Raw genomic sequence first — 12,422 nt, 5'->3', positions numbered from 1 at the left:
TATGACCTTGTTACATACGTATATATTTATACATATCTTATATGCGTCGGTTGCCACAGTTGCCCGAAGAGGGTGAAGGTCAAGAAGAGGCAAAAGGAGAAATTGTCGAACCTGAAGAAGAGGCCCCTCCGGAGACCGAGAAAGCAGAGTGAGTTGTGGACCGATTGTGTCGGCCATTTTGTGCCGTAGATTTGGATTCAAGCTAATGCTACTAGTGGCTAGCGAATCTCATTTGTCGCCTTCGCAGCACCGAGGCCGACGAAAAGAAGCCCGAGAAGGTTGAGCCCGAGCCCGAGGTCAAGGAGGAAGAACCCGAGAAGCCGACGGTGAAGACAAAGGTGAAGGAGAAGAAAGCGGCAGAGGAAGGTTTTGAGTTGTGGAACGAACTGGAGGTCCAGAGGAATAAATTCATGGTGAGCAATTTACACTTCTCAAACGGGTTCTCGAATGCTCCTCCGCTCATGTCTCCTGAAATCTGCTTGCAGAACTACCTCTCTAGAAACTTCTACAACCTGCGCTTCCTGGCCCTCTTCATCGCTTTTGCCCTCAACTTCATCCTGCTCTTCTACAAGGTTTGCTTTTGGATGACAGTCTTAGAAAGCAAATAAATCATCCAACAAGATATCACGAGTCCGATGACCTCCTCAGGTGTCGGACAGCCCGCCAGGCGAGGAGGAATTTGAAGGATCGGGTCTTTTCGAGGGCGGCTCGGGACTGTTCGAAGGCTCCGGCGCTGATGAGGAAGGATCCGGTTTCGAAGACGGCGGCGAGGACGATGAAGACGAGGGCCCCCTGTACTACTTCCTGGAGGAGAGCACCGGGTACATGGAGCCGGCGTTGGCCTTCCTCAGCATCGTCCACACCATCATCTCCTTCCTCTGTATCATCGGCTACAATTGCCTCAAGGTGAACTCTGTCCTCTCTTAGGCCACACCGATTAACCGGATAGCCCATTTAATCGATTCTTACAAAATGGAATATTATTTCTGGGGGATGTTTGAACGTCAATATCTTTGTCTTGTATTTTAATTTAAAAATCTGCCAATATTAAACAATCTAATATCGGCTGATTAAATTGACCTGGCCCAATAATCTATTTAATCGTCTCTTACAAAATGCAGTATTATTTCTGGGAGGAGTTTGAACGTCATTATCTTTGTCTTATATTTTAATGTGTTAAAAATTTTTTTTTTTAAATTGGCCGATATTAAATAATCTAGTATCATCTGATTAAATTGACCGATTAATTGGTCGGGCACTACTCGCGTGTATATATTGTTTATCCTCCATCTGAAATAACCTCGTCTCACCCTGCAGGTTCCTCTGGTTATCTTCAAGCGAGAAAAAGAGCTGGCCCGGAAACTGGAGTTCGACGGCGTTTACGTGACGGAGCAGCCGGAAGACGACGATATCAAGGGACAGTGGGACAGACTGGTGCTCAACACTCCGTAAGCGATTGTTTCACCCAACAAGATGGGTTCGGAATTTGACTCTGGCAAAAATCAAAATCTGTCTATTTCAGTAATGACATTACTTTATGTAGAAAATGTGAAATTGTAATTGAACATTTTCTGTGACTTCAGATCTTTCCCCAACAACTACTGGGACAAGTTTGTGAAAAGGAAGGTGAGTTCTTCCGACTGTTTTCATTGGAGGGACTGTCATCAAAAAGCATTTTCATTGGTTCATTTTTTGTTGTTGTTGTTGTTAGGTGTTGGATAAATACGGCGACATCTACGGAAGGGAGAGGATCGCCGAGTTGCTGGGCATGGACTTGGCCTCCCTGGACGTCAGTGCCATGACGCACGACAAGAAGCCGGAGCCCGACAACTCAGTCTTCAGCTGGTATGTTTGCGGCCCACTTGACTTAAATTTGAACTTCTTCTTCTGACCTGCATATGTGACATTCTTTCTCTGCAGGATAACATCCATAGACATCAAGTACCAGATCTGGAAATTTGGTGTTGTGTTCACGGACAATGTGAGCTCAGGAAACTAAAGCGTCTGTTTTGGAATTTATATCAGTGTCTGACTCTTTGGTCTCCTCGTAGACCTTCCTGTACCTGGTCTGGTACATGCTCATGTCCATGCTGGGCCACTATAACAACTTCTTCTTCGCCGCTCACCTGTTGGACATCGCCATGGGAGTCAAAACCCTGCGCACCATCCTGTCCTCGGTCACCCACAACGGAAAGCAGGTGAGAGCGACGTCAAAAAACAAAACCTGGAGCCTGTGGAAGACTTCTTGGGGTTGTGTCGTCCCCAGCTGATGATGACGGTGGGTCTGCTGGCCGTGGTGGTGTACCTCTACACCGTGGTGGCCTTCAACTTCTTCCGCAAGTTCTACAACAAGAGCGAGGACGAGGACGAGCCCGACATGAAGTGCGACGACATGATGACAGTGCGTAGTGCCAAAATGTCGTTTGATCATCATCGCCCGACTTTTAGTGTGGATGTAGATTAAGGCTCCTCCCCCTCCCTTGCAGTGCTACTTGTTCCACATGTACGTCGGCGTCCGGGCCGGCGGCGGCATCGGAGACGAGATCGAGGACCCGGCCGGAGACGAATACGAGCTCTACCGAGTGGTTTTCGACATCACCTTCTTCTTCTTTGTCATCGTCATCCTGCTGGCAATCATTCAGGGTACAAACTTGTGGCACTTTTCACACTGCACTTAGCAAGCCCATTCATTGAATAGGTTTAATTTCTGTGCCTTTTGTTTGACAAGAAAATGTCTTAGTGTTGATTTGGGACTGGCAGATTGTCGTGTTGTTGTTTTGAGCAATTGTGGGCTTTCAGGTTTGATCATTGATGCCTTCGGCGAGCTGAGAGACCAGCAGGAGCAGGTCAGGGAGGACATGGAGGTGAGTTTCCCCCGTCGCAACGCTCGCTTCCCTTCGTCCGCGTTCTTCCCCTATGACGGTCTCGTCTCTCGTCCCTCCCGCAGACAAAATGCTTCATCTGCGGGATCGGCAGTGACTATTTTGACACGACGCCGCACGGCTTTGAGACGCACACTTTAGAGGAACACAACTTGGCCAACTATATGTGAGCCTCTCTATTTTATTTTATTTTATTTTATTTTATTTTATTTTATTTTATTTTATTTTATTTTATTTTATTTTATTTTATTTTATTTTATTTTATTTTATTTTATTTTATATTTATTAGTCTTTGTTGTCTTGCAGGTTTTTCCTGATGTATCTCATCAACAAAGATGAAACGGAGCACACCGGCCAGGTCATGTCAAGTCTTTCCACTCGCTCTCACTTAAATTCAGAATTTTCAGACCAGCAACTGAATTTGGACCTGTCTTTTTATTTTCTTAGGAGTCGTACGTGTGGAAGATGTACCAGGAGCGCTGCTGGGACTTTTTCCCCGCCGGGGACTGCTTCCGAAAGCAGTATGAGGATCAGCTGGGGTAACACGGGTGACAAAGACCATTGGCCGATTGATCTGAATAGACAAGTCAACTATGCTATGCACACTTTGGCTGCGGCATCCAATTCGATCAAACGATAATCACGTGACGGGATTCTTTTCTAAATTGCCTTGCTTGTATAAACGTCGGCGTCACGGCTCGTCTCCACTCCGAACTGTGCCTGAACGCATCATGTTCATTGAACGGACTTTTAGTGCCTAGAGCAAAGTGGCTGCTTTCTTCGTTTTGTTTAGCTGAGAGGGAAGATGTTTTGTTTATCGCGGGAACGCTTACGAACCGTTTTGGCGCCATCTGGTGGCATCCGAGTGCCAAGTACGTAAGGTCGGCAAAAGTATGTTTAATATGTTTTGATGGAGGTCTGCATTTTTTTAATTTTTTTTTTAAATAATAGAGCATAATTTGACTGCAATTTTGCGGACCGCCATTTTGAGAAGAAGACTCACGGAGGAATGAGCAGAGAATTATCAGCGTGCGACGCCATTCTGTATGTACAGACACTTTGAAGTCTTACCAATTTATTTATTGTTTCTCTGCCAACGACTGTTTTCGAACCTTCCAGCTAACGGCGAGCAGGAGCGAATGAATGTACGTATTTAAAAGCGGCCATTTTGAATAGGAGGCTTATTTTACATACGATATTTATTTTTTTCTTTGGAGGATTCCAACATGTCAGATGTTGTCTGTGAAGTGCGTGTGTGTGTGTGTGTGACGCGTGGAGGAAGACGATTTTGGAGTGCGTGTTGACTCTCAGGTGTGAAGGCGCTGCCACACAGCATTTTTGGCGGCCTTCCAAGCCGACACGTTGACTGAACTCTGTTTTGCGCTCACAATAAATGGGTTCACTCAGCAACTATGCCAGCAAGTGTCCTCGTTCCTATACAAAATCGTACTTTCGGCTTGTAGCGAAATTTGAAACTTAGATGGAACACACAAGCAAGATAAGAGTTTTTGTGTTTGCCTTGGGTGGGCCACATTCCTGCACTGGAAGGAACCATTATGTTTTTCTTTTTTTTACAGCACCTTATAGTTCACACGGAATATTTATCTTCTGCCGGGTCAATGATTAATTCGTATCTCACGTCTCGGTTCTTTACTTCAGCCCATAGAGTATTCACATTAACAATGTAAAATTATTAGTTGTAATCAAGATTGATTACATTAATTACAATGATTACATTTATGGCAGATTTGTGACAAATTCAAAATCTGCAAGAGGTGCATGAATAAGAACGCTAATTGTTTTAAACTAAAATGGCAACAACAAAAAGTGGCAAATTTAATCTAACCAATATTACAGGGCTTTTTTAAACTGATTGCAAAATCAAATAAAACTGAAGTCATAGTCAATTGATTAATTTTATTTGAGGCACGATTAAAATAAAATTTCGAAAATTTGTATTTATCACAAAAAAAACACACATTTAACTGTTTATAGTTTTTAATACATCATTGGAAAATTAATTATAATACTTAATGAAGAGTAAATTAATTAATTCAAAATCAGGTGCGGCCTTGCGGTGCAAACTTTAGCCCAGCCCTGCTCGAAAGTAAACAGCGCACGTCCTCCCTGGTCGCCCCTCCCTTCTGCTCGGTCGGTATAAAACATCCGGCAGCGACCTTTTCACCCGCCTGCTCGCACGTCTCAACGACCTCCACCATGTCCTTCTTGGCTCCTCCTGGTTACCAGCCTGTCTACTCCCCCGTGAGTATCCTCAATTTGACCTTTCTTTAAACACACTCTTGTCATAACAGGGTGTGCAGACTTATGCAAGCTCAGTTGTTTATCTCTTATCAAAAACGTAGGGTGTGTAGACTTTTTGTATGCTTTCTCCAATGTGTTGTACAGAGCATTCCGTATCTGGGGCCAATCTACGGAGGTCTGCGGGAGGGAGCTTCCATCTACATCCAGGGCTTGGTTCCGGACAAAATTACCAGGTGAGTTCAGCCCACTGGCTTGTCACACCGTGACTGGGTGGGTCGGTTTTTTTTTCCCCATTGAAGGAAATGAAAGGAGCTTTCACGGCATGCTCCTCCCTTCTCAACGTGTGCGTGGTCATCAGCAGGCAGAGCAAACATAGCAAAGCACTTCTCAGGATGTTTTCCGGGTAGCCCAACCCAAACTGTTCCCCCCCCCCCCCCCCCGAGCTCCATAATTGACGCACACCCGTCCGTCCGTCTCCATCAGGTTCTCTGTGAATCTGCTATGCGGACAGTCCGATTCCAGCGACGTGGCCCTGCACTTCAACCCACGCTTCGACGGCTGGGACAAGGTGGTCTTCAACAGCCGGCAGAACGCCGCATGGGATGCGGAGGAGAAGATCCGTGACATGCCCTTCAGCAAGGGCAAGGCCTTCGAGATGGTCATCGTGTGCTCCCTGGAGGGCTACCAGGTCTGAGCGTTTTGGGCTGGCGTGGCGTGGCCGTGACCTTTGACCTGACAGTAAATGTCTTGGCAGTTCAAAATTAATGGGAAGGACTTCTACACCTTCAAGCATCGCCTCCCTTTGGCCAGAGTGCGCGGCATGGAGATCGCAGGAGATGTTTCCATTCAGACCATTAACGTCATTGGGGTGAGATGAAGTTCTGTTTGTTTACATCGATACTCGCCCATCACTAATTGCAGTAAAACTTTTTTTTTGGTAATTCTTTTTTTAGGCTGGTGGCTCGGGAATGGGGGTAAGTCCATTAACATTACCTTTTTTTTTTCCCCTCACTGTTTTTGTTTTTTTACTGCCATGGCATGAAATATCTTTCAAATTGAAAATTTTCCCATATGCAGCAGCAGGGAGGCGGCATGGGAGGCATGCCAGGATGCGGGGCTGCAGGCCCTGTGAGACATTTTCATTTATTCTTCATGTTATTATTCAACGATGCAGTCATGAAACACTTTTTTTCCAGATTGTGAAGGGTTAAGATTTATTTTATCATTTCAGTCGGGCCCTAAATCCTATTGCAGTGAATTAGTTTGATGCCAAAATAGATTTATTGTGATGCTTTGTTTTCTTTCTGGCAGGGTGGCTGTCCCGGGGGCATAGGAGGCATCATCGGGGTATTCATCTGTTTGACTATTTTTCAATAATTTGATTGCTAGACGTGTGTGCGTAGCCCACTTCATTAGGTACAACTCCTCAGTCAATTCTGTTCTTTTTTTGCCCTATCAGGGTGGATTCCCAGGATCAAATCTACCGGTGAGGATATGTCTTATTATTATTATTATTATTATTATTATTATGTTTAACCTTATCTCTCATGTTAATTTTACTGCAGAGCATGAGCGGCCAGCCGATTTACAACCCTGTGAGTATTTATTGTAAACAAAAAAGTCAAAGGCCCCCAAAAAACCCTAACCCCCAAAATAAAAAATAAAATTAAATACCCTAATAAATGTTAGTCTGGCCAGTTTTCTTGCAGTCCATCATGTGGTGTTGTCTGTGCTGTGCACCCGCAGCCGATCCCGTTCTCGGGCGTGATTCCAGGAGGAATGTTCCCAAAGAGGACAGTCGTCATCCGAGGCATGGTTCCCCGCCATTCAAAGAGGTACATTTGCCGTCTTACCCAATTATTGTGGCAGATATGCTCGATAAACATCCAATTTGATCTCATTGGCCCAAAAATTATTAATTTACTAAAACTAATGTAGTTTTCACTATCTGTGCTAATGACGTATAATGACAGGCAGGACAATTAAATTCTCTTCCACTAGAGGGCGGAAGACAATTGAGGTTGCAGATTTTTGTATCAATCATAACAATTTGGCAGACGTGCAAGCTGAGCAGCAATGCTCACGTGAAGTTGTTTGTCTTAGGTTCAGCATTAACTTCATGGTGAGTAGATCTGGTGACGTCCCCTTCCATATGAACCCGCGCGTGAAGGACGGCGTGGTGGTGCGCAACAGCATGGAGGGTGGCTGCTGGGGCCAAGAGGAACGCCAGCTTGGGGCCAACCCCTTCGAGGAGGGCCAGTACTTTGACGTGAGTGTTTGGCAAAATACGACTGGGGTGTTTCCGAGTCATAGCTTGTTAAACATAAATGATTATGGTGTGGTCGATAGTGGAATTACACTTAATTTAACAGAATAAAAACTGATTTTCCGTTTTTGTCAAGATGTCCATCCGTTGCGGCACCGACCGCTTCAAGGTGTTCCTCAACGGGCATCCGCTGTTCGATTTCACTCACCGCACGCGCGCCGTCACCGAAATCGACAAGCTGGAGGTGGCGGGTGACGTGCAGATTTCCTACATCCACTTCTAAAAGCACGCTCGGTTTGTACTCAGCACCACACTTGTGTGATATCTCCATGGCAACCAACATCAGGACCAAAGATTTATTTTTTGTTCAAAATACTGGAGATACTTTATCAAAGCTTGATTAATAAAAACAATTGAAAAAAACGTCACTTGTAAAGTCAGAGTACCACTTTTCAACGGGAACGCAAGCCAAATATTCTTTGTGTCCACATTCTTTCATGATTGTGACAACAGTGAATAAACCAAGGAGCCCGTCATTTAGAATCTTTAATTTTATTGTATTATCAGTAGGATATATATATATATATTAGCAAAATTTGTTAACTGCTATTTGACATTTTATTTTAAAATGCAATTTGAGAAACAGGACAACACAATGCTCGTTCACTCATCAGTCAGTGCCTGAAAAGGCCACTAGGTGTCAGTATTGCTTTGCAAAAACTTTACTGTCCCCTCTTTGTATTGCGTCTATGATAGAGTAGTTGTACTTTGGAGTTTTGTGTTTCATTTTACAGTGGTTAACTTAAATGTTGCACTCGCATGAGAGTGGCGAATGTTAAAATGTGACTTAAAACATTGCCTGTTTTACTTGACATTAAATAGTTTCCTGTGGGGGGGAGGGAAAGGCAGGGGAATTGGATGTCATCGAGGTCAGGAGCTAAGTTTAGCCTGGGTTGTTACCAAGTCTTTGCCACATAGGGCACTTTTTTTTTTTCTAAATCAAATCACTTGAGACATTTATTGGGATCGTAAGTTAAGTTTGAAAAGATGTTACAAGAGTTTTGGGATGTGTGGTGTGAAATAATGTATCTAAGAGACCAGCACTGAATATCAGACAAGGGATCAACTTATGGCAGAGAGGTTTTTGAAGTGTAGACAAGATGTTGTGGGCTTCACTTGGGGTTTTTCACTATTTGGGGTAGGGATCAGTCTCTACTCAATATGACAAACTAAACCATTTAATGTACTCGGAAGGATAGTGTTCATATTGAGAGATTAGATCCTGGAGATGTTACAAAACGACCATACAAGGGCTTAAAGGTAAAGAAGATGGCGAGAGAGAAAGTCAAGGCAGAAACACGAGGGGGGGGGAGTCAGCGTAGGTCGCTCTCCTCCTCCTGTATTGTCTTCTTGATGCGCAGGAGCATGGTGGTGAGCCATTGGTCAAGCCGTGAGATGGTGTCAAATTCCTTAACCTGTTCAAATTTGGGAGAAATAAATCAATCCATGAATAAAACACACTTTAGTTGAGACAAAGCTTATTATATAGTTAACAAAAAATAAAACAACTAAAATTGGAAAACAGTTTGGTTAACAAAACAAAATAAAAATAATTTCTTTGGGGGGGGAGATCTGAACCTATCTTACATTTATAAACCATAGCTGAAAAAAAAAAAAAAATTAAAGCACTTAGAATGAAATAACCTTTATAACCCTGGCTGAGCCACAAACGTGTCCACTCACCGAGTCGGTGTAGGCGTCCACGTTCTGTTCGTCATACGCGTCTAAGAGTTTCTGGTCAACAAAAAAACGATGTCATAAATATAAACAGTTCACGGATGTTCTTGACTGTCTTTGCAATGACAAGCGGGTGACCAAGCGCCGTGGACAAAACTTACCTTTACCAGCTTGCACTCTCGAGAGTCGGAAAAGGCCGGGAACATTTCTTCATACTTCTGCACCGCCAGCTAAACGATGATTATTATTAGTGTGACGGGAGGTTATACGCATCGGGGCAGCCACTACTTACTTTAGCGTTCAGCATGTCCACGCAGAAATGACAAAGCGCCGCCTTGAAGAAGTGATCTTTGGCGCTGTATTTGAGCAGCGTGCTGTCCATGGCATGAGTGGCCACCTTCAAACAACAATCGCAACGCTTCAGGGACTCAAACTCCCCCGCAAGTAAGTAAATGGGAGTTTCAATCTGACCTGCTCGTAGATTTCAATGGCTTTGGGGTACTGCTCCAGCTGGGCGGCATAGGTGGCTACCTTCAGGAGGCACTTGTTAGCCGAACTGTGAGAAGAAGCAAAGAGCTGCTCAGCAAAAAAAGGAACCTCATGATGACAGAGCGCTGTCTGGTTTTACAAGGGAATTTTTTCACCTGGTGGACTCTTCGCCTTTGTAATAATCTGCAGCTTGTTCGTAGTGGGCGATGGCCTGCGGCGAGAAAACACACAACGTTTGATTTACCCCAAACATGCACGAAAATGTTCCATTTTAATTCCATGCTTTGACTTGTGGCACCTTATCGATGTCCACCATCTCTGTCTCGTAGATCTCAGCGATGCTAATGTGATGTTTGGCTGCAATAGTGAAGCGGCCCTGAAATGACCCAAATATATACATCAATCAATCAATCACATACAAGCGGAACATCAAAAAAGAAATCCAAACTCACCATGTCTGTATATATCTCGATTGCTCGGTTTAGACAGTTTATGGCCTCTGTTGAGACAAGAAAAAAAAAATCAAGAACATTCAACAACCACGATGTAATGAGATCCAATAGAGTAATCCCGTTTTACCTTGCGGGTCGGCTTTTTTGAAGGCGTTCCCGGCGTCTATGAAGTTGGTAGCTGCGTCGTGTTTGCTCTGCATCTGCAGGTGGAGGCGAGCCGCTTGGGAGAAGGCGTTTCCTGCCGCTGCAAAATAAAAAAAAGGACATTCCATGTTTAATCAGAAATAGAGGAGCAGCGAACGAGTTGATAATCAGGTAAATCTACATACCACACCAGTTTTTGGCCATCTTGAACATGTTGGCGGCCCTCACGTACATGTCACAGGCCTCTTCCTGTTTGGAGGAGCCCCTGCGCGTGACACAAACTTAGTAATGTTTGTCGTTATCTTCTTCAACGGCTCGTAATTTCATATTAGATATTTTGCACATTTCTGTAGCATTGTCAAGACGTTTTGCATTTCTTTCTACGAACTATTATTTGTTGGTAACCATGGCATCCTATGTGGAAACCCAGGTTTTACTTTGGCACGGTGCTCCCTAGTGTTCAGAATTGTCATTTTCAATTGTCATTTGAATAAATAAAACACTTCATCACAATTGTAAAACATCATGACATTATCAAATATTAGTACTCTGTATTGTCAAGTACTTATGGCTTGACACTACCATTGATACAAATATAAACGTTACTTGTACTCTGGCTGAATAAAAATAGTATTGGTTCATACATACTTTATTCATTTGTATGTATATATTCTAAATGCGGATTTTGTTATAGCTGTTTTCCCCCAGAACAATTTCATGCTATTCCCCTGAATGGCTGAAGGTCCGTTCCTTCTTTCATTCATCCTCCGAACCGCAATCGGCCCTTGAACACGCCTGTTCATGTTCATGCAATAGAACAATTCAATCTGATTGGTTAACACGACTGTAAACAAATGTTGACCGGTGTTGTGGCCTGATACATCCTGACGACCTTCTCCACTAGATGGCGCAATCTGATTAATATTATTCGGTTTATTAACGAAATAATTCATCATTCGCTATTCTTGTGAAGAGCTTTTTGTAAACATAAGCATCCTCGGAACAAGAAATTCACCATTTCGTGCATATTTGTCATTAGAATGCTCAATTCAGCGTATACGCACTTTTAAGTCCTAACCAGTCTTAGCTACATAAGGCGTACATATCCTAAAATGGCCATCAACGACCAATGCACACATAATATATATACAGTGAGATGAATAGAGAGGGTTTTAATCTGATACACTGGTCAAGTCTCGCCAGCTGCCTTTTCCGCTTAGTTGGCCCTTTAGCTAACGCGGCTACAGTGGTGCGACTCACCCGAAAAGCGCCCCAAAAAACGAGTGCGAGGACTTCAGCTTCTTTTCGGCCTCGGCCACCAAAGCCGCGGCTTCTTTCTCTTTACCGCTGTTGTCCATGTCGGTAGCGAGTCTCACGGTTTAAAGAGAGGAGATGACAAAAAGGCAAAAAGTCAACAAACTTGTAGCATAAACCGCAGCCGTTGATTTGTCACTCGTCACCAGCTCCCCAGTCACGTGACATGGGTACACCAGAAACACGAGAAACGCACTCCCTCGGTGCGTTCGCTGACTGTCCGTAAAACTGAGCTGTCAAATAGACAATTTACGTATACGTCAATGGTTGGATTTACATCAATGTTTCCTTTTCTTCGCCCACTCAGGTGGTATCTCCTTCAAGCTCGGGTCAGGGAGCTTGAGGGTTCTGCGCAGGAGCTTCGCTGTTCCCAGTATTACCCTGTCGGATGTTGTTCATGGTCTCTGCTGGAACCACCCAACCCAGTTGGGGGTATCTGTCCCCAGTGCCCCGATCACTGTTGCCTTTACACATTATCTCTAGTTCTTCATCTCCCATACCTCCATTTCTCATGAATTTCACCGAACTTGAGAATTACGTGGAACTTAAGTTGTGTACAATCGGAATGTCTTGATTCTATTTCTATTACTTGCTCCTAAAAAATGTAGAAAAAATTAATTTTCAGTGATTGATATTCCCAGAGAAAGTACTTTATGTGTCATTTGGGCTCAGTGTTGTTGTTCTTTTGGTCATGTAAAATAATGTGCCTGCCTTGGCAACAGAAAGGTTGGGAAACACTGCACTCGTCCACTGCGCTGCCGTCTTGACATATAATCATCATGTTTGTTTATTGTTTGAAGAATTTCCTTTAAAAAATAAACACTTTTCATAAATAACAAAGAATACAAATTTCAGCAGAACTCTACAGAGAGGCAA

At 43.8% G+C, this 12,422-nt stretch overlaps 3 protein-coding genes across 3 annotated transcripts in view; 2 read left to right on the top strand and 1 right to left on the bottom strand.

Annotated features, from left to right (window-relative positions):
• The window catches only part of ryr1b (ryanodine receptor 1b (skeletal)), a 36,340-nt gene extending 32,043 nt beyond the window's left edge, over positions 1 to 4,297 (top strand). Inside the window, 15 exon segments of the mRNA XM_037268665.1 lie at positions 60 to 148; positions 248 to 413; positions 486 to 572; positions 649 to 906; positions 1,318 to 1,448; positions 1,584 to 1,626; positions 1,712 to 1,845; positions 1,921 to 1,981; positions 2,052 to 2,198; positions 2,267 to 2,401; positions 2,487 to 2,643; positions 2,800 to 2,864; positions 2,948 to 3,048; positions 3,189 to 3,240; positions 3,330 to 4,297. Of these exon segments, the coding sequence (XP_037124560.1) occupies positions 60 to 148; positions 248 to 413; positions 486 to 572; positions 649 to 906; positions 1,318 to 1,448; positions 1,584 to 1,626; positions 1,712 to 1,845; positions 1,921 to 1,981; positions 2,052 to 2,198; positions 2,267 to 2,401; positions 2,487 to 2,643; positions 2,800 to 2,864; positions 2,948 to 3,048; positions 3,189 to 3,240; positions 3,330 to 3,425 (1,722 nt within the window). The 3' untranslated portion in view covers positions 3,426 to 4,297.
• Positions 4,298 to 4,825: 528 nt separating this feature from the next.
• On the top strand, positions 4,826 to 8,459 carry LOC119133035 (galectin-4-like). Its single transcript, XM_037268662.1, has 12 exons — positions 4,826 to 5,144; positions 5,289 to 5,377; positions 5,628 to 5,832; positions 5,899 to 6,012; positions 6,098 to 6,118; positions 6,222 to 6,272; positions 6,456 to 6,491; positions 6,604 to 6,630; positions 6,710 to 6,739; positions 6,891 to 6,979; positions 7,248 to 7,413; positions 7,547 to 8,459. The coding sequence occupies exons 1-12, from the start codon at positions 5,100 to 5,102 to the stop codon at positions 7,691 to 7,693; spliced, it is 1,020 nt and encodes a 339-aa protein (XP_037124557.1). The 5' UTR covers positions 4,826 to 5,099; the 3' UTR covers positions 7,694 to 8,459.
• Positions 8,139 to 11,921, bottom strand: napab (N-ethylmaleimide-sensitive factor attachment protein, alpha b). Its single transcript, XM_037268663.1, has 11 exons — positions 11,493 to 11,921; positions 10,418 to 10,497; positions 10,216 to 10,332; positions 10,089 to 10,135; positions 9,935 to 10,012; positions 9,792 to 9,847; positions 9,619 to 9,703; positions 9,440 to 9,544; positions 9,309 to 9,377; positions 9,154 to 9,204; positions 8,139 to 8,885 (listed from the first exon to the last, which is right to left on the bottom strand). The coding sequence occupies exons 1-11, from the start codon at positions 11,588 to 11,590 to the stop codon at positions 8,784 to 8,786; spliced, it is 888 nt and encodes a 295-aa protein (XP_037124558.1). The 5' UTR covers positions 11,591 to 11,921; the 3' UTR covers positions 8,139 to 8,783.
• Between the last annotated feature and the right edge of the window lie 501 nt (positions 11,922 to 12,422).

Source organism: Syngnathus acus, chromosome 13, assembly GCF_901709675.1.
Source record: "Syngnathus acus chromosome 13, fSynAcu1.2, whole genome shotgun sequence".
Lineage (NCBI taxonomy): Eukaryota > Metazoa > Chordata > Actinopteri > Syngnathiformes > Syngnathidae > Syngnathus > Syngnathus acus.
The sequence above is the reverse complement of the archived record's forward strand: the minus strand, read 5'-3'. Positions and strand labels throughout refer to the sequence as shown.

What these genes read in the sequence shown, in the direction of transcription:
- LOC119133035 (XM_037268662.1), top strand. Translation starts at nt 5,100, where the DNA reads ATGTCCTTCTTGGCTCCTCCTGGTTACCAGCCTGTCTACTCCCCC. An exon ending in GTTCCGGACAAAATTACCAG is followed by an intron (nt 5,378 to 5,627) that starts GTGAGTTCAGCC and finishes CGTCTCCATCAG; the next exon opens with GTTCTCTGTGAATCTGCTAT. An exon ending in GATGCGGGGCTGCAGGCCCT is followed by an intron (nt 6,273 to 6,455) that starts GTGAGACATTTT and finishes TCTTTCTGGCAG; the next exon opens with GGTGGCTGTCCCGGGGGCAT.
- napab (XM_037268663.1), bottom strand. Translation starts at nt 11,590, where the DNA reads ATGGACAACAGCGGTAAAGAGAAAGAAGCCGCGGCTTTGGTGGCCGAG. An exon ending in GATGGCCAAAAACTGGTGTG is followed by an intron (nt 10,333 to 10,417) that starts GTATGTAGATTT and finishes TTTATTTTGCAG; the next exon opens with CGGCAGGAAACGCCTTCTCC. An exon ending in TCGAGATATATACAGACATG is followed by an intron (nt 10,013 to 10,088) that starts GTGAGTTTGGAT and finishes GGGTCATTTCAG; the next exon opens with GGCCGCTTCACTATTGCAGC.